Raw genomic sequence first — 26,261 nt, 5'->3', positions numbered from 1 at the left:
TAAGTTGCTGAGGGTCTTGCTAATGTCTCAGGCTCCCAAATACTGGGATTACAGTTGTGCATCAACATGCCCAGCTCATTTTGGTGATTTTCATGGAGGTTTTGCAGGGTCCACACTTTGAGACATTTTTGTGTGTGTGTTTCTTGTGGCTCCAGAGAAACAGATTATAGGCACTTGTGATAACGTAAATTAGAAATCATATACTTGTATACTTTTATATTGAAAATAAACTTTTAAATGGTGTGAATCAGCTCTTTGTGTTTATGTGTGGGTGTGTGTTTTTATGGGAACTCAAGATGATATTAATACAAATGCCTAATGAAGGGACAAACCTACCACCTACAGGTCACAGCTGATAGACATTTTCATAAAAGGAGATATTATAGAATATGTCTAACTGTAAGGCAGGGTGTGGTGGTTCACGCTTGTAATCCCAGCATTTGGGAGTGGAGACCGGAGGATTGTGGTTCCCAGACCAGCCTCAGCTGCTGTGAGACCCTGCTTCAAAAAAATAAAGAGACTAAAAATTAGGGCTGGGGGTGTAGCTTGGAAGTACAATGCCCCTGGGTTCCATCCCCAGTATAGCTTAAAAAAAAAAAAAAAAAAAAATATATATATATATATATATATATATATATATATATATATATATATATATATGTCTAACTGTAGAGGGAGTCTTTTTTTCAGCTTCCCCTTTTATTGGGGATCTAGAAATATCCCACTCATTAGTGAAAACAAGCTTCTGTGCAAAATAAGTAGAGAAGCAGAATAGAATAGACAGGCAGTATTTGATACTTGTTTCTGAAGGCATCATCTTCTACCAGCATTAGTTTAGTAGTTACTTCTTATATAAGGATTAAATGATACTTGACCCTCCTTGTATTCTCAGACAATCCTTAGTTTGGGGTACTTTTTTCTGTTTCTTATTTGTATAGCCTACTCACTTATTTCTGTTGATCTTTTAATTTGTTCCATTATTTTTTACTTTTTAACTCTATAGTATAATTATAAAGTGAAGTAGCTTATAAAAGAAAACTGAAATAGTTTATAAAACTAATACTTAAGTTCCAAAGTAAGCAAAAAAATTAAAAATTTGCTTAATAAAACCCAATCTATTTATTTATACCAGTGTTTGTGCATTGTCGTTTAGGTATGTATTCCAAACCTCTTTTCAGGTATTAGGTATATACCAATAAATTGCTTATGTATATTTCTTAAAGTGCTAATGTTAAAGACTGAACTAAGTCTATTTGGCAGCTAGGGACATAATTCTCATTAACCTATAACTGTCCTCTTTGTCAAACTAGTGAGACTTTAGATGCCTGTAGACACGTAAATTCTGGTTGAGTTGAAACTTTTATTACAGTTATTCCCGCTCCTTAAATTGTCTTTAAAAAGCAAAACTTCTTTACCAGAAATTGAAGCAGGTGGGGTGTAAGTGAGAAATGGAAAGAGGGTGTGTGAATTCCACCAGAACTGGTTTTCAGATTTAGTAGAAGGCCTAATATTAGGATTGTTAACCCTTGACAGCTTCCAGCCAGCTACTTAATGAGAACAGCTCTGATGTATGCAGTTGTTCCCTTTCAACTCCCATTTTGTCTCCTCCTTTTTCTGTCACTTTGCTCTTGACTCTTCCTGATCTCCTCAGTGCACAGATGTATTATTAAGTATGATAAAAGGCATTATTATTAAAGCTGCTGCCTGTATTTCAGAATTCAGTTTGTAACTCTTTCACTATTGGATATAAAAGTAAATTTACTGTTCTTCAGTTCTCCTTTTCCACTGTTGTGTCATACTTCTAGACACTAAAGTTCCTTACTAAAGAGAAGTTTTTCTCGCTTTAATGTTTTATGGGTGGTAGCATATTAGAAAATAGTTTATCTGTTCATCTAGAGAGTAAGACTTATTGATTATTATTGAAATAAGCATGACATTTCAATTGAAAGTTAAATGAATGAAGTTGATAAAATTTGTAGAGTAAATGTGAGTAATACACTTTACAGGTGTTTATGTGAAAGCTTTCTGTAGGAGGCTAGTCTAGACTATGTTCTACTATAGCTTTGATCTTGATTAAAATGGTTAGTATTACATTTATCATGCTGCCTTTTTATTCTTTGAAAACTATTTGTTAGGTAGTGATTATACAGAGAAATATGAACATTGTAGCACGGCGTGGTGGCACACACTTGTAATCCCTGCTCTTGGGAGGCTGAGACAGGAGGAATGTACAAGTTCGAAACCAGCCTCAGCTACTTAGTGAGGCTCTCAGTAGCTTAGTGAGACCCTGTTTCCAAATAAAAATATAAAAATAGGTCTGGGATGATAGCCCAGAGGTAAAAGCCCCTGGGTTCTACCCCCAGTACCAAAAAAAAAAAAAAAAAAAAAAAAAAAGAACATTGCAATGAAGGCAATTTCTTATCTGTATTATGTATGCTTTATTCCATTAAGTTGTGGACAGAAAAAATCTATTGAGATTCTATTAAAAATAATTCTTTTGTGGTAATTAACATAGAACACAATTATCTTTAGTTAAAATTTGAACAGTATCAACATAGTATGACAAAGATTGAAGTGTGTGGTTTTTTTTCCTTTTGGATTAGCAGGCAAAGAATAAAGGTATACCTGGAGGAAATGTTTTAAGTTATAAACATGAAAGATTTAGATTAAAAGTACTTTGTAATATTAAGTAAAAAGTATTAACATTTTTTACTCTTGCTGCCTCCTGTTGATGATATTTAGACAAGACAATATCAAAATAATTTTGGTAATTGTTGAAAGGTGTCTGATGGATGTATTTGTCTTTAAAATGGAAAAATAGGAAATTTTATGGATATTATTTAGAGTGTTTATCTCAAGTTTTGGTTTATTTTTTTTTTTTTTGTGATCCTGGGGAAAGAGTATGTGTTCCTATTATTTTTATTTTTATGGTACTGGGGATGGAACCCAGGGGTATTCTACCTCTGAGCTACACCCCCAGTCCTATTTTTTATTCTTTTTTATTTTATTATTATTATTTTTTTTTTGGTAGTACTAAGGATGGAATCCAGGGGCAATATACCTGAAACGGTCTCACTGAGTTCTGAAGGACCTTGCTTAAAAGCTGGTCGCCAACTGCGATCTTCTGGTCTCAGCCTCCTGAATGCTGGGATTACAAGCTTTCACCACCACTTCTGGCTTCGGTTATTTTGCCCTAGTTATTATAAGAGAAAGATCATTAAATTTAAAGGCTTTTCGTTTTTCTTATGAAATAAGTAGCAAATTAGGTAGCTTTCCTTTTCCTGGAGGGAGAAATAACATGAAAATATCACAGAAACTTAACTAATTGTGCTTTCTTAAGAGTTTAGACATATAAGTAGTTTCTTGAGTGGAGAAGATGGTAAATATGTAATTTGCAAACTTACTAATGCTGTCAAATTGTTTTCAAACTATTTGCAAATTAGAGATGATACTTTGCATTTTTGTAAACTTTTTAACTTTGACTTTTTTTGTGCAGCTGTACAAATTACCTGAGACAAGGTAATTTATAAAGGATGGTAATTTATTTCCTCCTCCTCCTCCTCCTCCTCCTCCTCCTCCTCCTCCTCCTCCTCCTCCTCCTCCTCTTCTTCTTCTTCTTCTTCTTCTTCTTCTTCTTCTTCTTCTTCTTCTTCTTCTTCTCTCCTTCTTTTCTTCTTCTTCCTCCTCCTCACCTCCTCCTTCTCTTCCTTCTCATCTTCTCCTCCTCTTCTACCTCCTTCTCCTCCTCCTCCCCCTCCTCCTATTTATTGTGTTAACCCTGTTGAAATACATTTTAGGCTCCTGCCTTTGTAATTGTCAGGAATTCACACTAGGGATTCTTAAATAACCAATGGTTAAATGTGGACTTCTTACAGAGAGTACTTTTACTCTCTGTATTAAACATGCATGTCCATACATATTGTCTGGTGCCACAATATACATTGTTATAATTCTAGTTTATTCTGTATTTGTTGTGTTTAATGTAGTAATATAAATATATTATTTGAGCTTGATGGACAGAATCTTGTAATTTTTTTTCAAGCTAATAACAGATGCAAAATATTGGATAAAATAGTTAAGGCAAAAAAAAGTTCTGGGAAGAATGCCAGAAAATGTTTTGTGTTTTCCTTTACAAGTGATTGGTGGTATGAAGGTGCTTTATTTATTTAGTTAGTTGACAGAGCATAAAATGTTGCATTGTTATGCAGAAATTTTATTATTATTTTTTTGGTACTGGGGATTGAACCTTGGGGCTTTTCACCACTGAGCTACATCCCTGACCCTATTTTATTTTTTTATTTTGAAACGGGGTCTCACTAGGTTTCTGAGTCTGGCTGTAAACCTGTAATCCTCCTGTCTCAGCCTCCCAAGTACTGGGCTTATGAATGTCCCCATGATCAGCAGAAATTGTATTTACAAATTTATTTCCTTTTATCGTATTTACAAACTTTTCTATGTCTTTGGGACAAGTTGGATTTTATGTCAAGTTTTGGACAGTGTTATGTTTTTATAACGTTTTTTAAAAGTCCGGAATAGCCAAATAGAGAAAGTGATTGCCTGTAGGATGTATATTAATATAAAAAATAAGCCAGGCATGGTGGCGCACACTTGCAATCCCTGAGCTTTGGAGGGAGACACAGGAGGATCGTGCAGGTTCAAAGAGACCCTGTTTCCAAATAAAATATAAAATAGGTCTGGGAGTGTGGTCCAGAGGTAGAAGGATTCCATCTCCAGTACCACCAAAAAAAAAAAAAAAAAAGTGGTAGTAAAAGATCCATAATATGTTTATAATTACATAGAAACAAATCAATAAATGAGTTTTCAAGTGTATATCAAAAGTAATAAAGATTTATAGTTTTTTTGATAATAAGAATTTTATTTTTTGTAAGTTGAAGCAATATAGTTATATGAGAAAAGCTATCAGTGATTTTAAAAATAAGTAGTTAAGTGATTCTGTATATTATTAATTTCATAATGCGTTATAGACTTGCATTCACTTTGATAGAACTGTATTGCTATTGAAAGTTATTCTTAACAGGTGTTATTTTTTTTTAATTGCCTTTTAAACTGCCAAATACTGTTTTGATGAAAATGTTTTATTTTTCTCAGTGTTGACATTGCTGATTCCTCAAGGGTGCTATATCATATTACCTCTACAGCAAGCAGAAAAATGACCAGTTTTTATTCTTCTTGATTTCAGTGTTTGGTGATCTACTAATAAGAGGTCCCGTATCTTCCCAAAGAAAAAAACCTTACTGTTGGCAGTGCCTTTTTAGTTTGAGACTTGAAGGTTGGTTTTAGTAGAAACTACTGTTACTTGGTTTTTTCATCTGTCCTTTAGGAGCTCTAGTCTGATTTTGAGAATCCACCCATCATCTCTTATTTTCTAAATTTATGCCCACTTTTGGCTTTTGTACATTAAAAATATCTTATTATTCCATTTGATAGGCATTTTGGCCTTCAGATGCAGTCTCCATGATTCCCTCTCTTCCCCCAAAGATGAACATCTAATATCAGAAATTTCTTTTGTAAAATCTTGGTAAAACCTGTATCTACTTGTATGTGTTTTGATGTAAATCATTTTTTGAATGAGTGCCAGAGGACTGCATAGAACTATTTTAATCTTAAGACCTGGGCATTTATAGATAAACCTCATGTTTTGTGGCTATAGACAAAAACAATTTTCTTTTGTGCTTTATCTTTGAGGATGATCTAACTTAGTCTGGACAATGTATCTTTCATGACAGTAAGACTAAATATCAGGAAGAAAGCAGCAGAGAAACAGGATAAATATGTATGGAAGTAGGCTTTGTTAGAAGTTACAGGATAGACACTTAAAAACCCCAACCAAAAAACTAAGTTGTTTTTATCTATTACTTTATTGTGCTCAGGGAGACCTAATAAGGGACTATAGAAAGCAAGATCTCAAGTGCTATATTTTAATTTGCCAATCTTCTTGATACCTTTGCTCATTAAGTGAGTACAGATATATAGATCATTGGTTTTTATTGGTAAGCTAGTATGGCTTCATGAGTTTCTTTCTATTTCAACAAAGTTTACTAATTGTTTTCTGATTAATCTTAAACTACTGCTTTTATACTTTCCTTACCTTGCAAATTCATCTTGTGCTTAGACCCAGTGCTAACAAATATGGGATGCTCCATCCAGTCCACTGAATGAAGGTGGTTTGTCAAACACTATTCACAACCCTACTTATTTATTCTTCATCTTCCCTATTTTTACTTTAGTTCTCTCTCTCTCCTAATTTTGTTAGGAGGAAATAGGACTAATATTGTTCAATTTTAGTCCTGTTTCCTCCATAAAGTTGTTTTCTAACTCTTCTAATCCTTTGTGAATTAAGTATTTACTGAGCTCCTATATGGTGCCAGCCACTGGTGAAACAGATGATGACTGGGCTTGTTTTAAGATTGTAGTCTAATGGAGGTCATAGGTTATCATCTCCAAATAGCCCTTACCTTGATGTTTTAACTTACAATACAGCATATTATCAGTTTTCTTTAGCATATGTCTAGTGTAAAACAGAGTTTTCTCTAAAAAGTTATTCCTCAAAATAATAGTTGTTATATTTTAGTCTTCACAAACCTTTTCATGTTTTGAAGCTGTTTCTTAGTTCTTTCATTTAGAATAGAAATTAGGTTGAGTATGCTTGGGGCCCAGAATTATTTTGAGTTAATGATTTTTTTGTATTTGGATAGACATAATGAGGTTTCTTAGGGAAAGTTTCCAAATTTTATCAGAGAATTTGTTTCACATATACCTTGTATACATAGTCTGAAGGTAATTTTTTACAGTATCTTTTGTGTACCTGCACTTTGACTTTGACCTGTCACATGATGTGTGTCAGGTATGGAATTTAGGTGGTCCTTAAAACGTTTCTGATTTTAGAACCTTTCAGTTTTCAGATTTTTGGGTTAGGAACACTCAACCTGTAGTTACTTTATGCGAATCACAGTATATACCTTTAGAGTATCTTAAAAACCAACTACTTTAGTATCATGTGAATGGATATTTTTGTGGAAAAACATTTTCAGTGACGTTTTACAAGACTTTAAAATATATTGTTTCTCAAACCAATGTAAATGGAAGTGAAGATTATTTTTAAAATATTTTATATCTCAGAAATAAAATAAGACAGTATTTGTTTAAGATATTTGTAAAGTTTGAATAAAATTCCTAATACACAAAATTTTATGGTTTTAAAGCATAGAGGTAAATTAACTAAGTATATGTTGGACTGTATAATGTAAATATAAAAGATTTGTATATTTCAAGTTGGTCAAAATAAAAAAATTATTGGGGAAAAATAAGGGTCCTTTATATTGATACTTGCTAAATCATTTTTAGTAGCTCATACGTTTCTGGATAGTTGGACAACTAGGTAATATAGTGAAGGACTGGTAAATAATACTGCTTAAAATAATAAATTTCTCTATATATTTACTCATCTTAGAGTTTGTTGATGCCATGAAAATAATATATCAGAATTTCTCAGTGACTTAAATTATTTGTATAGTACTTTTTATATTGCTTTAGTTTTCAGGTTGTACTAAAAGCTGTTTTGGATTAAAAACATCATTCACTTTGATCTGTCTTCCATAGTTGATTCTCTGGACATGTGGTCTGTCTGTAGAGTGGCAAGAACAAATGATATGTGAAAGGGAAACAAGAATTGCTTTTCAAGTTGGACTTACTATATTTGAAACTTCATTAACCTTTTATCCTAGAGGACTAAGTTGCCTGTCGGAGGAACAAGTTTAGTGTAGGCTATGAGCTGTATACCAGTTTATACTGTAGTTTCAGTGACTTGTTAGATAGCATTCAAATATTTTTCCAAAAATGAGCCTTAAATTTTTAAGTTACTGAAACAATTCTTTTTTTTTTATATTGGTTGCATACATGGGGAAATTTTGAAATTATGAGGCTGGTCACAGAGCTATGAAGAACATTGTCATCTTAATCAGAAAAGATGTAGTGTAATAATTATAAAAGATAATTGAATCCACCTGTTTAGTGCTTGGTGGACTTTTATTCTGTTGTTACACTGTATTTTTGCGTTTTATCATTCATTAAGTACTGTTTATGTTTGGAGGGCAAGATGAAGTCTTAGTCCCAGGGATTCATTTTTTTAATACTTATATTTACATGACAAAGCTACAGACCACACATACTCTATAATGCCAATGTTAGGCATTTTATCAGATTGAAAATGACAGTCTAACCAACTGCAGCAGTACTTCACAAAGAGACAAAAGCTTAATGAATGGAAACAATTGAAAATGTAATTAAAGAATACAACAGATGGAAGAATTAAAAAAATGCCATAATTTTATATTAAGGTATTCTGTGCTGGGCGTGGTGGCGCACGCTTGTAATCTCCACGCTTGGGAGGCAGAGACAGGAGGATCACGCAGGTTCGAAGCCAGCCATGCTGGCTTAAGAGACCCTGCTTCCAAAAATAAAATAGGTTTGGGAGTGTAGCCCGAAGGTAGAAGGGCTTCCAGGAACCCCAGTACCACCAAAAAAAAAAAAAAAAAAAAAAAGATATTCTGTGATTGACTACATCTATTTGTTGAATAAGTCACCAATATTGAGTGCTTTTTGACCTTAATGTATCATAGTAAATATGAGAGATTCAGTTAAGAATAAAATACACCACTTCCTAGCAAAAGTGACAGTCTGGTAGAGGACATGTCAATTTATCATCCGCTTCTATCTTCTCAGTGAAGACATGCTGATTCAGCCTGTTCTTACATATACAGCCTTACCAGTCATTAAAATGGGCACCCATTATTCTTTTCTAAAAATTGATTTATTTCATTTTATTTATTTATTTTTTATTTATTTATGCAGTACTATGGATGGAACCCAGGGACATTCTACCACTGACCTATACCCCAGCCCTGTTTTTTATTTTTTATTTTTATTCTTTATTTTGAAACAGGGTCTCACTGGGTTGCAAAGGGCCTCACTAAGAGCTGAGGCTGGCCATGAGCCACAATCCTGTCTCATCCTCCCAAATGCTAGAATTACAAGTGTGTGCCACCATGCCAGACCCTAAAATTTGATTTATTTTTAGCTGACAAAATTAGTATAATTTAGTATGTGTAACATGTTTTGAAATATGTGCACATTATAGAATGAATAAATCATGGGAGTTTACACATGCATAACCTTTGGGTATGTGTGTGGTACTGGGGATTGAACCCTGGGGCATTCTGCCTTCATGCTATACCCCCCAGTCCTATTTTTTTATTCTTTATTTTGAAACAAGATCTCACTAAGTTGTGAGGGCCTCACTAAGTAGCTGAGGCTCTCACTAAGTAGCTGAGGCTAGCTGCAAACCTGTGATTCTCCTGTCTCAGGCCCCCAAGTACTGAGATTACAAGTATGTGCCACCACGCCCAGCTACATATGCCTAATCTTGTGTACTTATTTCTTTGCAGTGAGAATACTTAAAATCTAACCCCCAGTGGCATACTCACATGTAAAACATCATTTTATATTGGATCAAGAAGTGAGCACATTGGGAGAATAGTCCTGATTATAAGATATTCCTTGTAACTTGAAAAAACTTGAAAATCTCACATATGTGAGATTTAGCCTGGGAGCTTTCCTGCAAAGTGTTGGGCTTCCAAAAACTAGTAGAATAATAATAGTGATTGGAAGGGCATTTAAGATGTATTTGCTTGTGTCATGTTTAGTTTTTCTAGCATCATTTATTGAAAAAGCTATCCTTCCTCCATTGAGTTGCTTTTGTTCATTTGTCAAAAATTAATTGGGCGAGCCAGGCGTGGTGGTGCATGATTGTAATCCCTGCACTTGGGAGGCTGAGACAGGAGGATCACACAGGTTCGAAGCCAGCCTCAGCTACTTGGTAAGGCTCTCAGCAATTTAGTAAGACCTTGTTTCCAAATAAAATATAAAATAGGTCTGGGAGTGTAGCCCGGAGGTAGAAAACCTCTGGGTTCCACCCCAAGTACTACCAAAAAAAAAAAATTTTTTTTTAATTGGACAAACTTGTGTGGATCTGTTTCTTGGGTTTTCTATCTACTCCACTGATCTGTGTATGCACCTTTCCTCCAGTACTACACTGTCTTGATTTACTATAGTTACATTGTAAGCCCTAATATTGGGAGAAGTAAGGATTGATTTCTCCTACTTTTATTTTTTTTTCAAAAAGTTTTAAAGCCTGGCAGTGATGCCACATGCTTATAATCCCAGCATTCAGGGGCCTGAGACAGGAGGATGGTGGTTTGCAGACAGTCTCAGCTACTGAGTTTTTTTCTTTCTTTCTTTTTTGTGGTACTGGAGATGGAAGCCAGGGGCATTCTACCTCCGAGCTACACCCCACCCCTATTTTTTATTCTCTATTTTGAAATGGACTCACTGAGTTGCAAAGGACCTCACCAAGTAGTAGCTGAGGCTGTCCTGGAACCGTGATTCTCCTGTCTCAGCCTCCCAAATGCTGGAATTACAGGCATGCGCCACCATGCCCAGGTGGCTGAGTCTTTCAATTTATGAAAATAGCATGTCTCTACAAATGTTAAGGTCTTTTTTATTTTAGCTGCTATTTTATAATTTTCAATTTTTGCATCCTATAAAAATTTGGTAGGTTAATATATCAATATTTTTTTTGTAGCAGTTGTAATTGGTATTGCACTTTTAGCTTGAGTTCCACTTGTCAGGATATTGAAATAAAGTTGTTTTTTGTTTGTTGATTGACCTTGTATCTTGTAACCTGACTGAACTCATTTATTTTAGTAAATTTTTAATAGAAGATTCCTTGGGATTTTCTACATAGAAAATAATGTAATTTGTAGCACAGACACTTTTATTTCTTCTTTCCCAACCAGTATGTCCTTAATTCCTTTTTCTTGCCTTAATTGCAATAGCTAGAACTTTTTTAGTACTGTGTTAAATAATAGTGTTGAGAGTGGCTATCAAATGCCTAGTTTTTGATCTAAGAGTGAAGAAATGTCTTTCACTGTTAAGCATGATGTCAAATGTAGGGTGTGTGTGTGTGTGTGTTTTATACTGGGGGTGGAACCCAGGAGCATTCTACCTCTGAGCTACACTCCCAGCCCTATTTTCCATTCTTTATTTTGAAACAGTCTCACTAAGTTGTGGAGGGCCTCACTAGGTAGCTGAGGCTGACTGTGAACTTGTGATCCTCCTGTCTCAGACTCCCAAGTACTGGGATTATAAGTGTGTGCCATCATGCCTGGCAAAATGTAGGTTTTTTAGTAGATCTTTTTATGCTATTGAGAAAGTTCCCTTTTACTCCTAGTGCACTGATAGTTTTTTTTTTTTTATCATAAATGGGCATCACATTTTGTTGATGCTTTTTCTGTTTCAATTGATAGGACCATGCAATTTCTCACTTTAGCCTACTGATTTGGCAGATTGTATTACTTGAATTTTGAATTTTGAGTCAACCTAGAGTAAATCTGGTTGTGATGTAGTAGTTTTGTTTTTTTAAAATACACAGCGTTAGGGCGAATATAACATTTAGTTTAGTTTCTTATATGTGTTAGTTTCCGCTATGTTTAAAAGCTCGGAAAAGTGTTTTACATGTCATATATATGTGCAATTATGTTAAATTTCAGTGTATTGTGAGAGTTTCACATACGTTTAGAATTAGGATTACAATTAGCATTAGGACGAATATAACATTTAGTTTAGTTTCTTATATGCATTAGTTTCAGTTATGTTTAAAAGCTCGGAAAAGTGTTTTATATATCATATATATGTGCAAATAAATAAATAAATAAATATTCTGAAAAAATACACTTGTGGATTCTTTTGCTAAAGTTTTGTAATAAATGTATTTAAGTTAGTGTGTGTGTGTGTGTGTGTGTGTGTGTGTGCGTGCGCGCGTGTGTGTGTGTGTACTGTCTCTTCTTTTTTTGTATCAAGGTAATACCCCATCAATGAGATGGGAAGTAATTCCTTCTGTTTCTGGAAGAGATTCTGTAATCTTGGTCTGGCATCATATTTTAATATTTTATGTTTTTAAGAAGCAAAATCTGGATTGTTTTCAGATATAGTTTTCCAGTATTCTACCAAATTTCAGGTCCTGTGTATTGTTACTTTTTCTTAATGGTAAGACAAATGAAGCAATTAGAATTAGTCATTAATATATAACCATTACTTTGAATATAGAAATACTCTATAAACTAACTGATATGGGATTATGTGACTGTACTTTCTGATTTACTATAACTAGATTGCATATAAATTATGGATCTGAAAGAGAATTTGGAAATTGAATCAATCCGCTTAATTTTATAGATGTACAAACAAGGTAATGAGAGATTTGTTGGCTTGATCAAGAATAATTTATGAATAGATTAGGTTCAGGTCATAGCCTACTAAGTAGTTCTTTTTTTATTTGTGTTATTGGGAATTGAAACCAGGGGCATTTTACCTCCAAGCTATACCCCCAGTCCTATCTTTTATTCTTTATATATTCACTAAGTAGCCTAGGCTAGCCTTAAACCCAGAATCCTCCTGTCTCAGCCTCCCAAGTACTGAGATTACAAGTGTGCCCCACCCACAGGTCTTAAATGGTTCTTAACTAGGCAGGAATGATATCATCAATAAGGCTTTGTAAAAAGAAAAACAGTATACAAATACAGATAATCATATTGTTTGTGAGTATATATACATATCCCCAAATGTACTTTTCAGCTAGTCTATTACCATATAAATGTGTGGAAACAGACTCTGATATACATCATTAGTTAAGAACCATAGTATTTATCTTTTATACAAATATTTTGTGTTTATTTCTTTTGAAGTGGCAGTATTATTTTGAGTTATTTTGATAAAGTAAACTTGTGGATAGAGATTTTGAAGTTTCAGAAAGTTTTAAAGAACATGCCATTAAAACTTTATTTAAAGTTATGCATGGCAGTGCACGCTTGTAATCCCTGCATTTGGGAGGCAGAGACCAGAAGATCGCGGTTCGCAGACAGCCTCAGCTACTTGGTGAGGTTCAACTCAACAAGACCCTGTTTCAAAATAAAGAATAAAAAATAGGACTGAGGGTATAGCTTGGAGGTAAGATACCCCTGGGTTTCATTCCCAGTACTACAAAAAAAATAACTTTAAATCATTTTGCCGTGTGTGTGTGTGTGTGTGTGTGTGTGTGCGCGCGCGCGCGCGCGCGCGCGCGTGCGTGCGACTAGGGATTGAACCTATGGGCATTCTACCTCTGAACCACACCCCCAGTTTTTTTTCTTATTTGGAAATAGGATTTCACTAAGTTGCTGAGGGCCTTGCTAAGTTTCTGAATCTAGGCTTTGAATCTGTGATCATCCTGTCTTAGCCTCTCAAGTACTGGGATTACAAACCTGCCTTCACCATGCCTGGCTTTGCCATTCTTATTTTAGAGCTACACCTTTAATGTTTCAATGTGCGTTTAAGAATATAAAAATGTGCCTGGTGTGGTGGTGCATGCTTTAATCCCAGTATTTGAGAGGCTGAGACAGGAGGATAATGGTTGTGGACAGCTTCACAACTACAGGGTCTCAGCTACTTAGTGAGATCCTGTTTCAAAATAAAGAATAAAAAATAGGCTGGGGGTGTAGCTCAGAGGTAGACTGCTTCTGGATTCCATGCCCAGTACCCCCCTCACAAAAGATAAAAATGTTCAATTTGATTTATTTTATAAGTATCTTTATTATTTAGTGTTTAATTAGAAATATGTTGGGATAGAGGCTGATTATAGAATCAGCTTGAGGAGGTGTGAAGAGATTGTCAGTTTTTCCCACAAGCATTTTTCTCTCTATGAAAAAGAACAATCAATTCATAATTTAGATGTAGAAAATCACACTGAAATTTATTTTATTTTATATTTTATATTTTATTTTACTTTATTTTTGTGCTACTGAGGATTGGACCCAGGGGCATTTTACCTCTGAGCCACATCTTCAGCTTTATTTTTATGCTTTATTTATTTTTTATTTTTTGCAGTACTGGGAATAGAACCCAGGGGCATTTCACCTCTGAGCTACACTCCCAGCCCTAGTTTTTATTATTTATTTTGAAACAGGGTCTCACTGAGTTGCAGAGGGCCTCACTAAGTAGCTGAGGCTGCCCGTGAACCACAATACTCCTGTCTCAGCCTCCCAAATGCTGGGATTATAAGTGGTGTGCCACCACACCTGGCTTTATTATTTTTTCATATTTTATTTTATTTATATGTGGAACATATTGAAAGTGGTGTACATTTAGATTGTGCTTTTTGACGCCCCCCCCTTCTCCTTTCCCCCTCCCAACAATGAGTGTCCAGATTAACCATACTATAGTCATACTTTTACACATTGGATGTAGCTCCTCCATTAATCAACCTCAGCCTTCTTCCTCTCCTATCCTTCCATTCTAGCTTTGCTGAGATTTCCCCTCCATTATCTGGAGTCCCTCTGGTATTACCACTACTCCCTAGCTTGGGCATATTAGAGAAAACATATGTCCCTTCTCATTCTGTGTTTGACTAATGTCACTTAACATAATGCTCTCCAGTTCCTTCCATCTTCTTCAAATGCTATGATTTTATTCTTCTTTATAGTTGAATAGAATTCCATTGTGTGTATTTCCCATAATTTTGCAATCTATTTATCTGTTGATGGAGACCTAGGTTGGTTCCATATTTTGGCTATTATGAATTGTGCTGCTATATGAGCATGGGTATGTATATGTTAGTGTAGTTCTCTGATTTCAAGCCCTTTGGAAAGATACCCGGGAGTGTTATAGCTGGATCATATGGTGGATCTATTCCAAGTTTTCTAAGGAATCTCCACACTGATCTCCATAGCAACTGAACTAGTTTGCACTACCACCAACAGTGTTAAAGAGTTCCTCTTTCCCCACATCCTCCCCAGCATTTGTTGTTATTTGATTTCTTTATGCTTGCCACTCTGATTGGGGTTAGATAGAATCTCAGCGTAGTTTTGATTTGTATCTCCCTGATGGGTAATGATGCTGAACATCTTTTCGTGTATCTATTGGCCATTTGTATCTCTTTTGTTCAGTTGCCCATTTCTTTATTGGGTTATTTGTTTTACTAGCAGGGTCTCACTAAGTTGTGGAAGGCCTCACTAAGTAGCTGAGGCTGGCCACGAACCTGTGATCCTCCTCTCTCAGCCTTTCTACTTACTGGGATAATGAGCTTGTGCTACCGTGCCTGACTCTGAAATTTTATTTATCTTAAAAAAACAAACAAACATGTGATAGGAGTACTTTTTAAGTAATTAAAATGGCCATTAGTTCTTTTTTGTGTGTGTGATACTGGGAATTGAACCCAGAGGCATTTTACCTTCTAGCTATATCACCAGTCTGATTTTATTTCCTATTTGGAAACAGGGTCTCAGTAGGTTGATGAGGGTCTCACTACTTGTTGAAGAAATCCTCAAACCTGCCATCCTCCTGTCTCAGTCTCCCAAGTACTGGGATCAAAGGCCTGTGCTACCAATCTGGCTCTCACTGGCCTTTTTATACTATAAAAATCTTCTCCAGAAAAATCCTCAAAATCTTAGTATAGTGCTTTAGGCCACCAAAATTCACTGGTAGGAATTGAAACTAAAGGTGCAGCTGGTGCTGCCTGGTAGTGCAATGTTGAATTCTTTTGGTCAGTTTTGTTTTTAAGTTTAAGGAGTGTTCTTTTGTCTTGATGGACTCTTGTTTTGGACATTGAAAGTACTTACATAGTGTTTTTTTCTATATACTTTTATTAGTGCATTGTAATTACATGTCGTGGTGCGTCATTTTAAACATAAATGAATAAAATTTACAGGATTCCTATCCCTTACAAAACAGACAAAAGGCAGGTTACCCACACTTTCAGAGTTAGAACATTATTTAGACATACGGTGGCTATTCACATAACATATGGGCTATATGTGGCCCAAAGCTAAAAATGACTTTTACATTTTTAGGTGGTGATGCAGAAATTTTGCTTTTAGTATTCATAAATAAAGTTTTATTGGGACATAACCATGTTCATTCATTTACTGTCTATGGATGCTTTTGTACTTCACAACCAGAGTTGAGTAGTTGCAACAGACCATATGGCCTGCAAAGCCTAAAATACTTGCTGTCTGGACCTTTACAGAAAAAGTTTACCATCCCAGCTTTAAGATAACAGTGTGGGCAGTAATGATTGCTTTCATATTTTTTGGTAAGGGAAGAAACTTGACTTTGCTCATGTTTCATACAAGTTTCTGAAAAGGAATAACTTAGAAAATGGCAACTGTATAGATAAGTAGTAGTAGAGTTCTTTTATAGAATACAGTTGACATAGTTACCTGTATAGTATACAATGTGAGTTTATGCTATTATTTTTTTCTCTAGTTGAGGGAACGTCCATGGTACCATTACTGCTCACAAATACTAGCAGTTTAGAATTACAACACTGTGATAGTACTTTTTGGCCTCAGGACTTCTTTAAGCTCTTAAAAATTAACAACCCCATTGGTTGTGGTAGTGTACAGCTATAATCCCACTACTTACGAGGCTGAGACAGGAGAGTTACTGGTTTGAGACTCAGTGCAGAGTAACTTAGTACAACACTGTTTCAGAATAAAAATAAAATAAGGCTGGGGTATAGCTCAGAGGTAGAATGCCCCTTGCCTCAATTCCTAGCTCAAAAAAAAAAAAAATTAGGAACCCTAAAACCTGTTTAATGCCCTTTTGTAATGTACTAGCCTCTCTTACATGTTTCTGTCCCTATAATTTGGCTTTTTCCAGGATAGTATGCAAATGGAGTCAGTAGAGTCATGTAATAGCCTTTTGAGTCTCTCTTTTTAAAAGCATATTTCAGGTTCATTCATGTCTTGGCACTTATTATTAGTTTATTATTTTTTTTATCATATGAAGGTTTGCTTATCTATTTACCAGTGGTAGACATTGGGTTGTTTTCAGGTTTGGGAGATTATAAATAAAGCTACTCTTAACAGTCACATGAACATTTCTGTGTAAACATATTTTCATGTCTTAGGTAAATACCTAGACGATGATTCCTAGGAAGAATGGTAGGTATATGTTTAATTATAAGAAACTGCAGAGCTGTTTTCTCAAAGTGGCTGGGCCATTTTGCATTTTCACACCAAGAAAGACCTAGCTGCCCATATATTTAGCAATGCTTGATTCTGTTTATTGTTTTTATTTTGTTTTAGTCATTCTTTTAGTTTGCATTTCACCAGTGATAATATTGAGTAGCCTTTCATGTAGAATTTTTTTCACTAGTATCTTTAATTTGGCAAAGCATTTATTTATTTATTTATTTATTTATTTGCTGTACTAGGATGGAACCCCGGAGCATTCTATCTCTGAACTATACCCCCTAGCCCCTGTTTTTATTCGTTATTTTGAAACAGGATCTCACTGAGTTGCAAAGGGCCTTGCTAAGTAGCTGAGGCTGTCAGCAAACTATGATCTTCTTGTCAGCCTCCCAAAAGCTGAGATTACAAGTGTGCAGCACCACACCCAGCATTTTTGAACCTTTGCCCATTAAAAAAAATAAGGACTGTGTGTTTCCTTGTCTGTCTGTCTGTCTGTCTATCTATCTATTTAATGTATTTATTGTACTGAGGGTTGAACTCAAGATCACTCTTCCTCTGAGCTACATCTCTAACCCTTCTTATCTTTTTTTATTTTGAGACAGGATCTCACTAATTCCTGAGGCTGATCTTGAACTTGTGATCCTCCCATCACAGCCTCCCAAGAACTGGGATTACAAATGTGTGCCATTGTGCTCAACAAAGGACTTTTCTTTTCCTTTTTGTTGCTGGGGATCTAACCTAGCACCTTATGCATGCTAGGCAAGCTTTCTGCTACTGAGCTCTGTCCACTGATGTTTTCTTTTGCAGTTGTAATAGGTCTTCATATATTCAGAATTTCAGTCTGAAATAAAAAAAAAATAGGAAACAAAAGAGACTTGAGTTTAAATGAACAGAGAAAACAGTAGAATAGTGGAAGGGGACTCCGGGAGTGAGGTGGGAAGGGGAAAACAAGGACTGAGGAAAAGTTCAAATAAGGTTACTTCCATACAAGAAGGTTTTATTAGTCTCATTGGTGTCAAGAGAGGGTGAAAGGGAAGCAGTGTGGGGGTAAATACTGAGGAAACACACCAAGTGATGTCTGCATGTGTGTTTGTATCACTGAATCTCATTATGATATGTTATTATATTATACTAACAAAATATTAAGAAATATGTTTTAAAAGTATTATCTTCCAGCCTGAAACTTTTAAAGAATAGATGTTTTCATTTAGTGAGGTTTTATTTATCAGTTTCTTCTTTTGTAGTCCATGCATTTTCTGTTCTAAGAAATCTCTTACAATTCAAGGTCAAGAAGGTTTTTAATATTTTTTTGAAAGGGTAATAGTTTTAGGTTTTATTTTTGAATCTGTGTTGCACTTAGAGTTATTTTTATCTATCCTGTTAGGTTTGATTTAAGTTTCTTTTTATTTTTGGGCATATGGGTATTCAGTTGTTCCAGTATCAATTGTTGAAAAGGCTCTTTTTTCCCTATTGAATTGCCTTTGTATTTTTTCCATATATTAGTTGACCATATGTGTGTGTGTGTGTGTGTATTTCTGAATATTCTGTCCCAATGATATATGTATCTATCTTTTCACTAGGATCACACCATCATTGTTGCTGAAGTTTTATAGTAAGCTTTAAAATCAGGAAGTATAAGTTCTCCTTTATACTTTATTTTCAGAATTGTTTTGGGTATTCTAGTTTCCTTACTTTTCCAGATAAGACTCTAGACATAATTTCTTAAATTTTATAATTTCTAGACATAGTTGATTCTCATACCACTAATTAACTTTTTGTCCTTTGTAACATTAAAATCTGTTGGTTTGTCTTACACATTGAATGGATTTTGTTTAAACCCAAGAATGCTTTTGTCACATCACATTTAATTCATTTAGATAATATTGGGTCTCTGGATTATGTAGAACCTTGTACATATTGGCACATTTCATTTTACACTATTTAAAAGTCACATTTCTTAATATCACCACTGATCTCATTAGCAATTTTTTTAACATATTGGGAAGGTGCTGTATTAATGGAAGTAGGTACAGAGTTTTCCAAATTTCTTGCTTTTGCTTGACAATTTAATTTTTATCCTTGGCAATACAAACTGTCAATTTCTTTTCTTGTGGTAACAGGTTCGTTTGCTTTACTTTTTAGAACTTGTCTACAATATACCCAAAGTTTGAACGACCATGGTTTGTTTAGTCTAGTTATACAAGGACTTTTTATTGAGATGACCATTCTACTTCACTATGCAACAGAATTGTGTTTGCTTTGTTCCTGTATTGTCACACAGAATTACAAAAAAGTTTGAGATTTAATAACATTAACAGTTTCTGCTGCTTTTCATATTGGATGAAAACTCTGGGATTGTTCAGGGAGATCTTGTGATATATGTGATTACTTAGATGATTGTGGTTATTTTTGTATTTATGGTACAGGGACTGACCTGGAAACATAAATGCAAAGTTATAACATTGGGAAGAAAGTTAAATTTTGTCAACGTTTTAGGAATGTGAAATTACTTTCTTGGGAGACATTTATTTTAAGAGCTAATATTATATTGTTTTATTATCTTATAGGTGCTATACTTGGTAGATCAGAAACTCAGGAGTGTCTTTTCTTTAATGCTAATTGGGAAAGAGACAGAACCAATCAAACTGGCGTTGAACCCTGTTATGGTGACAAAGATAAACGACGACATTGTTTTGCTACATGGAAGAATATCTCTGGTTCCATTGAAATTGTGAAACAAGGTTGTTGGCTGGATGATATCAACTGCTATGATAGGTAAGAATATATATATTTTATTTTTAATGACAGTTTGAGTAATATTTCTCTTCCCCATCCTCCATTTGAAAAGGAGAAAGATCAATGCATAGCTTTTTCTATAAATGCTGTTTGTTTTCTTAAAAATGGAATTTTAAAGATTATAACATGTTCTAATGAAAAGATAAGTATTTTGAAGTATTAAAATAGATACGGCATGGTTGTTTATCCTTAATATATTTTGAATATTCTGCCAAGAAGTGAGATCTCTTAGATGAAAATAATTTCTTTTCCCATGTTCTTGTGATTAAAACTTTTATGCTAATTTAAGGAAAAGAGATTTTTAAAATTGCTTTAAAAAGGAATATTTGTTAAAAAATATGTCCTCAAGGAGAATAAAGCTTAAGCATGGTATTTAATTTTCTTTCAGTTTTCTTCTTTATGTATCTGGAAGAATTGATACTGGTATAGATTTTATCCCCCCCCCCCTTTTATATTGTCTTGGAAAGTAGGCCTTTGTTCTTTACCCCAAGAGACATTTTAACTTGATATTCAGAATTGCAGCAGAACACCAGGCGTGGTGGCGCACGCTTGTAATCCCCGCGCTTGGGAGGCAGAGATAGGAGGATCGTGCAGGTTCAAAGCCAGCTGCCCGCGCTGGCTTAGGAGACCCTCTTTCCAAATAAAAATGTAAATAGGGCTGGGAGTGTAGCCCAGAGGTAGAAGGGCTTCCAGGAACCCCAGTACCACCAAAAAAAAAAAAAAAAAAAGAAAAGAAAGAAAGAAAGAAAAGAATTGCAGCAGAACTAACACAGTCCTTATAGAAAGCTACATTTTATTTTAAAATATCTTGTGGAAGATGTTTTGCACTGGAAGTAAAACACAGTGGTCTTGCTGTTGACTGCTTCTGATCTTTCTATAAGAAGTCTGTAGATATTGGAATGATGACCTGCCTGGCCACAAACTTTCACTGGGAATGGATGTTGAAGACTGGCAGAGGCTGCAGAATCCTAGATATCTTGGAGGCAAAAACTAATGGCTTTTGTATTCTGAACACTAGATCTACTTTCAGGAGCCTCAGTTGATTACCTGGAATTTGATATCTTAGCCATAGTGACTAATAGCAGCATGCATTATCCCTGAAAAATAAATTAGCTTCATTTTTTTATAACATACAGGTATAGGATATATACTTCTAAGTATGTGAATTTTTGAGAGATTTTTCTCTGTAATTATATGTTTTAGCTACATTTATTATCTCTTTAGTAACAAAAGTGGCCAGGTTTTAGGACCTATTATGAAAGGTAAATAGAAAGAAATTGGTAAGATAAAGTTTTGAGAGTCATTTTGTTCAAAACTGTCTTTTATCAGTTAGCCTAAATCAGAGATGTTTTTAAAAGTAAAAGTGCTTTTTATCTAAAACTAGCATTTTTCATATTTGAGACTTGAGCAGTGCTGAAATGGACTGAAGCATTAACTGGAGGTCTGTGGTGTCATGATTCAGTGTAGATGCTTGATCTGAGAATGATCATTACTTCTCCAGCTTTGTTTCTAGGGAATGCTAATATAAAAGTATTAAGTTTTGTTTTTATGGCTTAAATTTGATTGAAAAACAAATATTAAGGATAGTAAGAGAAGTAACAGAAAAGTGAAGGAAGATTCAAGAAATCTCAGTTTAGAAGAAAAGAAGGTAAAAGAATGAAATTGGATGGTGAACAGTAATTTTCTTGTTAATTAGGTTTAAATATTTAATTACAATAATCTCCTGTAATTTGGGACATGATTCTGAATATTAACTCTGAAATTTATATATTTATCTTTATAAATTGTTAAAGTTTAGCTTTCATTTGTCTGTGTGTGTGTGTTTTACTGGAGATTCAACCCAGAAGCATTCTACTTCAAGCTATCCCCCCAGCCGGATTTTATTTCTTACTTGGAAACAGAATCTCGCTAGGTTGATGAGGCTGTCCTCAACCTATGATCTCTCTGTCTCAGCCTGCCAAGTATTGAGATTACAAATGTGTACCACCACACCCAGATCATCTGTCTTTTTACCTTCTGTTAATATATAGTAAAATAGATTATAAAGTTTGATTTTGTTAAAACTATCATCTTGAAATTTCTTGAACTTTTCCCTTTAGAGTAAACTCAGCCTTAATCTATTAACCATGACAAAGGTTCAGATACGTCTTTAAGTTCACTTGACATTTATCAGCAATATTTAAAATATGAAATGTTTTTAAGAGGAAGAGAGCTTTATTTTAGGGCTCACAATTCAGATTTAGTACTTGATCAGCAACTCAAGGATGGGAATGGATCTGTGGCAGGGCATGGCAAAGGAGGAAACCCCACCCTTAGCTCATGGCAGCCAGGAAGCAGAGCAAGAGAAAGAAGCAAATGTGTAATTAAAAATAAATAAATAAAAGTATATCTGTTTCTTTGTGGTGATTACGGTTTGTTCTAGAAGCTAAATCCATATATTGTCAGTGATTAGGGCCTATAGAAGGTTGCTTCAGCCCAATTCTAATCAGTTTTAGTTGCTGGGTTCTATATGTTTGTTGTTGCATATTTATTCTATAATTGTTGGTTATAAAGCCGGGTGTGGTGGCTCACGTTTGTAATCCCAGCATTTGGGAGGCTGAGACCGGAGGATCATGGTTCGCGGACAGCCTCAGCTACTTAGTGAGGCTTTATGCAACTCAGTGAGACCTGGTTTCAAAATAAAGAATAAAAAATAGGGCAGGGTTTGTAGCTCAAAGGTAGAATGCCCCTGGGTCCCATCCCCAGACCCGCAAATAAATAAATAAATAAATAAATAAATAAATAAATAATTGGTGATTATCTTAACCTTGTTCATTGTCTTCAGGAAACTTTAAATCTATGACTATAAAATGACTCTATTAATTTCCAAGTCTAGTTTGGATCTTGACATTAAAATAAGAGTTATCCATGAGATAGGAGCTTGCATTGCTTAATACATGTGTGTGAGTATGTATGTACACACACACATAGATTTATATGTAGTTTTATTTATTTTTTTAGTCACAAAATGGAAAAGCTGTATTTCCTGTGAGCAAAAGCACTCCTAGACCAAATTGTCTCATTGACTTTATGCTCCTCTTCAAGCTTTTCTAATAATTAAAACACACACACACACACACACAAAAAGAGATGTTTGCCTTAGATTGCTCATTACAAAACACATTAAAGCAGTATTTTCAATGAGTCAAGGTGATTATTAAATTCAACTGTTTTTTCCCCCTGATGAGAGTAACAAGAGTCTAGGAACAGTAGACTTTTAAGAATTGATCATTAGTATAGCTTTATGCACCAATTAAAAAATAAAAAACTAATCATACCAATAAAAATCTTGAATATAACTGATTCATTCATTATTTTATCTCAGAATAAAAATACCTATTGGAGGATTAGAGTAATAATATTGATTTTTAATTATTTCTCCTCTGTTTGTTTTTATAGGACTGATTGTATAGAAAAAAAAGACAGCCCTGAAGTGTATTTTTGTTGCTGTGAGGGCAATATGTGTAATGAAAAGTTTTCTTATTTTCCGGAGATGGAAGTCACACAGCGTAAGTTCACAGAGACAGTACACAAGTTTGTTTGGCTAGTAGATTGGGAAAAAAAAGTATATATGTGCTGATGGAATAAATTATCCTAGTTCCTCATATTCTACCCTCCCCAAATTTAACACTATGATAAACACTGATGATAGAATTTTATAGACCACATCTAAGTTGTTTTTCCTTCGCCTTTCCACAGCCACTTCAAATCCGGTTACACCTAAGCCACCCTATTACAACATCCTGCTCTATTCCTTGGTTCCACTTATGTTAATTGCAGGGATTATCATTTGTGCATTTTGGGTGTACAGGCATCACAAGATGGCCTATCCTCCTGTACTTGTTCCAACTCAAGTAAGTTATTGTTTTATACTTTGTTTGGTTTTAAGTTTTATATTTTAAAGAAATATTACTTTAGTAAAACTCTCTAGGCTATTACCAAATTATTTTCGTTGGGAGTTAATTTTGAACGTTATATCGTCATGGTAACTCTAGATAATTTTGAAAATAGTTATTTGCTGTATCCTAAATTTTTCTCAAAAGTTGAGAGAGAGTAGAATGTGGGCATATCCCCATTTTTTTCTTCTCTGGAGAGTTTTACTTTCTAATACTTTTGAGTATGTGATACACCTACTTGCTTTTGGAGAAGTAATTAATGGTAGTGAAGAAGTGACAGCATAACTCTTTCTTTTCCATCCTTTCCTCTATTTTTAAAATTCTGTGCCTTTTTGAAGACTTCTTGCCAAAATATTCTGTTAACAATGAGGATGGACCCAGGAAGGTAACCAAAAAAATATGGGAAAGAGGTTTTTCTAAAGGTTTCAGGAAATATATTCATACAAATGTTTTAAGGTAGAGAGCAGAAAGGCAATATTTTGTATCCTCTGTTGTTGGGAAGTGTTGGTTTATTTGTTTGTTTGTTTTGGTGAGGGGGTAAAAGGTGCATATTGAAGACTAAAACTTTTAATGCTCTTGGTTCTCAGTCACGTCACCCTAAATATTTCTTAAAACAGAGGTGTGGTAGGTAATCACATTCATTAATTTCCCCCCTGTTCTTTCTCATGTAGAAAATTGGCACTGGTCCAGTGCTTTATAAGGACATATCACAAAAGTAGTTAATAATCTTATAAGCTCTAGAAAGCTGATAATGTATGGTTATATTTGCTAGAGAGATCTCTAAGATTTTAGTTTTTACTTCGCTTCTTTTAACTCTTATGATCAGGTTACCTTGGCTTATTAGATCTCTTGATTTAACTTTGTTTTTTTATACCAGTAGGATTAAGGATTAAAAGTTGATAGAAGAAACTGGTAAAGTCATATAAGTTAATAACCAAAACAACTCCTTCGCTCTAAGCTTTCTTCACATAACACACTTTTTTAATACTTGAAGCAATCTGTTAGCATTAGATAATTGATCTCCTTATTCTTTGGAAGATATGTATGTGGAGAAATAAGCCTAAATATAAAATAGCTTGTTGAGTAAATTAGATAAATATAATATTTTATATAGCTTAAATATTTTGTTTTAAATAGAAGTGGCTATATAAGTCAGAGGTAAACGTTTTAAAGTAAAAAATATCTTGTCTAAATTACCTGACTAATGTATATAATTTACTCCAAATGACTATAGGATAGGTTATCTGCCTCAGTGGTAACTTTAAAAATTTATTTCTGAGCTGGGGGTAGAGAAACTTTAAATCCTTGGCTAAAGACTGTTTTGTGAATAAAATGGTCTATTATGAGGGATTGGACCTGTCATGAACAATAAGCTGGTTCTAACAATTAAATAGAATTATTTAAATATCAAGTTGTTTTAGCTTTTTTCTGGTTTCATTAGTATATTTTATCTTGAAAAAGTGATATAGGAATATAAACACTTTAGAATCTGGTTCTTTTAATTATGGTTTTTAGTAACCAATAAAATACCATTTATTCATTAAATGTGTGGTACTGGGGACACACTCTAGGGGTGTTCCGTTCTGAGCTATACCCTCAGCCTTATTTTATTATTTTATTTTGAAACAGTCTTGATAAGTTACCATGTGCTGGCCTCGAACCTGTAATCCGATTCCTGTTTCAGCCTATATGCGTACACTCCCACCCCAGGAAAAAACATTAATTATTTAACTTTTTTTTTGTGGCACCAGGAATTGGACCTGGGACATTCTACTTTTGAATTATATCCCCTTTCCTTTCCTTTCCTTTCCTTTCCTTTTCCCTCCCTCCCTCCCTCCCTCCCTCCCTCCCTCCTTCCTTTCCTTCCTTCTTTCCTTCCTTATTTTATTTTGTGGTACTGGGGGTGGAACCCAGGGGCTTTTCTACCTCCAGGTTAAATGCCCAGACCTATTTTATACTTTATTTGGAAACAGGGTCTCATTAAGTTGCTGAGAGCCTCACTAAGTAGCTGAGGCTGGCTTTGAACCTTTGCGATCCTCCTATCTCAGCCTCTCAGGCTCTGTGATTACAAGCATGTGCCACCACACTATTTTTTTTTTTTTTTCTGGTGTGGTACTAAGGGTGGAACCCAGGGGCTTTTCTACCTCCGGGCTATACTCCCAGACCTATGTTATACTTTACTTGGAAATAGGGTCTCACTAAGTTGCTGAGAGCCTCACTAAGTAGCTGAGGCTGGCTTTGAACCTGTACAATCTTTCTGTCTCAGCCTCCTAAATGCTGGGATTACAAGCATGCATCACCACACCCGGCTTATTCTTTATTTTTGAAACAGGGTCTCAACTAAGTGGCAGAGGGCCTCACTAAGTAGCTGAGGCTGGCCATGAACCTGCAATCCTCCTGTTTCAGTCTCACAAATACTGTGTTTACAAGCTTGCACCACCACACT

The 26,261-nt window shown here is 34.7% G+C and overlaps 1 protein-coding gene across 1 annotated transcript in view; it reads left to right on the top strand.

Moving 5' to 3' along the window:
• ACVR2A (activin A receptor type 2A) overlaps positions 1-26,261 on the top strand; it is a gene marked incomplete at its 3' end in the record, with an annotated part of 92,392 nt that overhangs the window by 35,001 nt on the left and 31,130 nt on the right. The window contains exons 2-4 of the mRNA XM_080690325.1: positions 19,652-19,859; positions 23,319-23,428; positions 23,619-23,773. Of these exons, the coding sequence (XP_080546451.1) occupies positions 19,652-19,859; positions 23,319-23,428; positions 23,619-23,773 (473 nt within the window). The remainder of the gene's footprint in view (positions 1-19,651; positions 19,860-23,318; positions 23,429-23,618; positions 23,774-26,261) is intronic.

Source organism: Muscardinus avellanarius, assembly GCF_963383645.1.
Source record: "Muscardinus avellanarius genome assembly, chromosome: 2".
NCBI classification, from domain to species: Eukaryota; Metazoa; Chordata; class Mammalia; order Rodentia; family Gliridae; genus Muscardinus; species Muscardinus avellanarius.
This window is presented reverse-complemented; position numbering and strand designations above follow the sequence as displayed.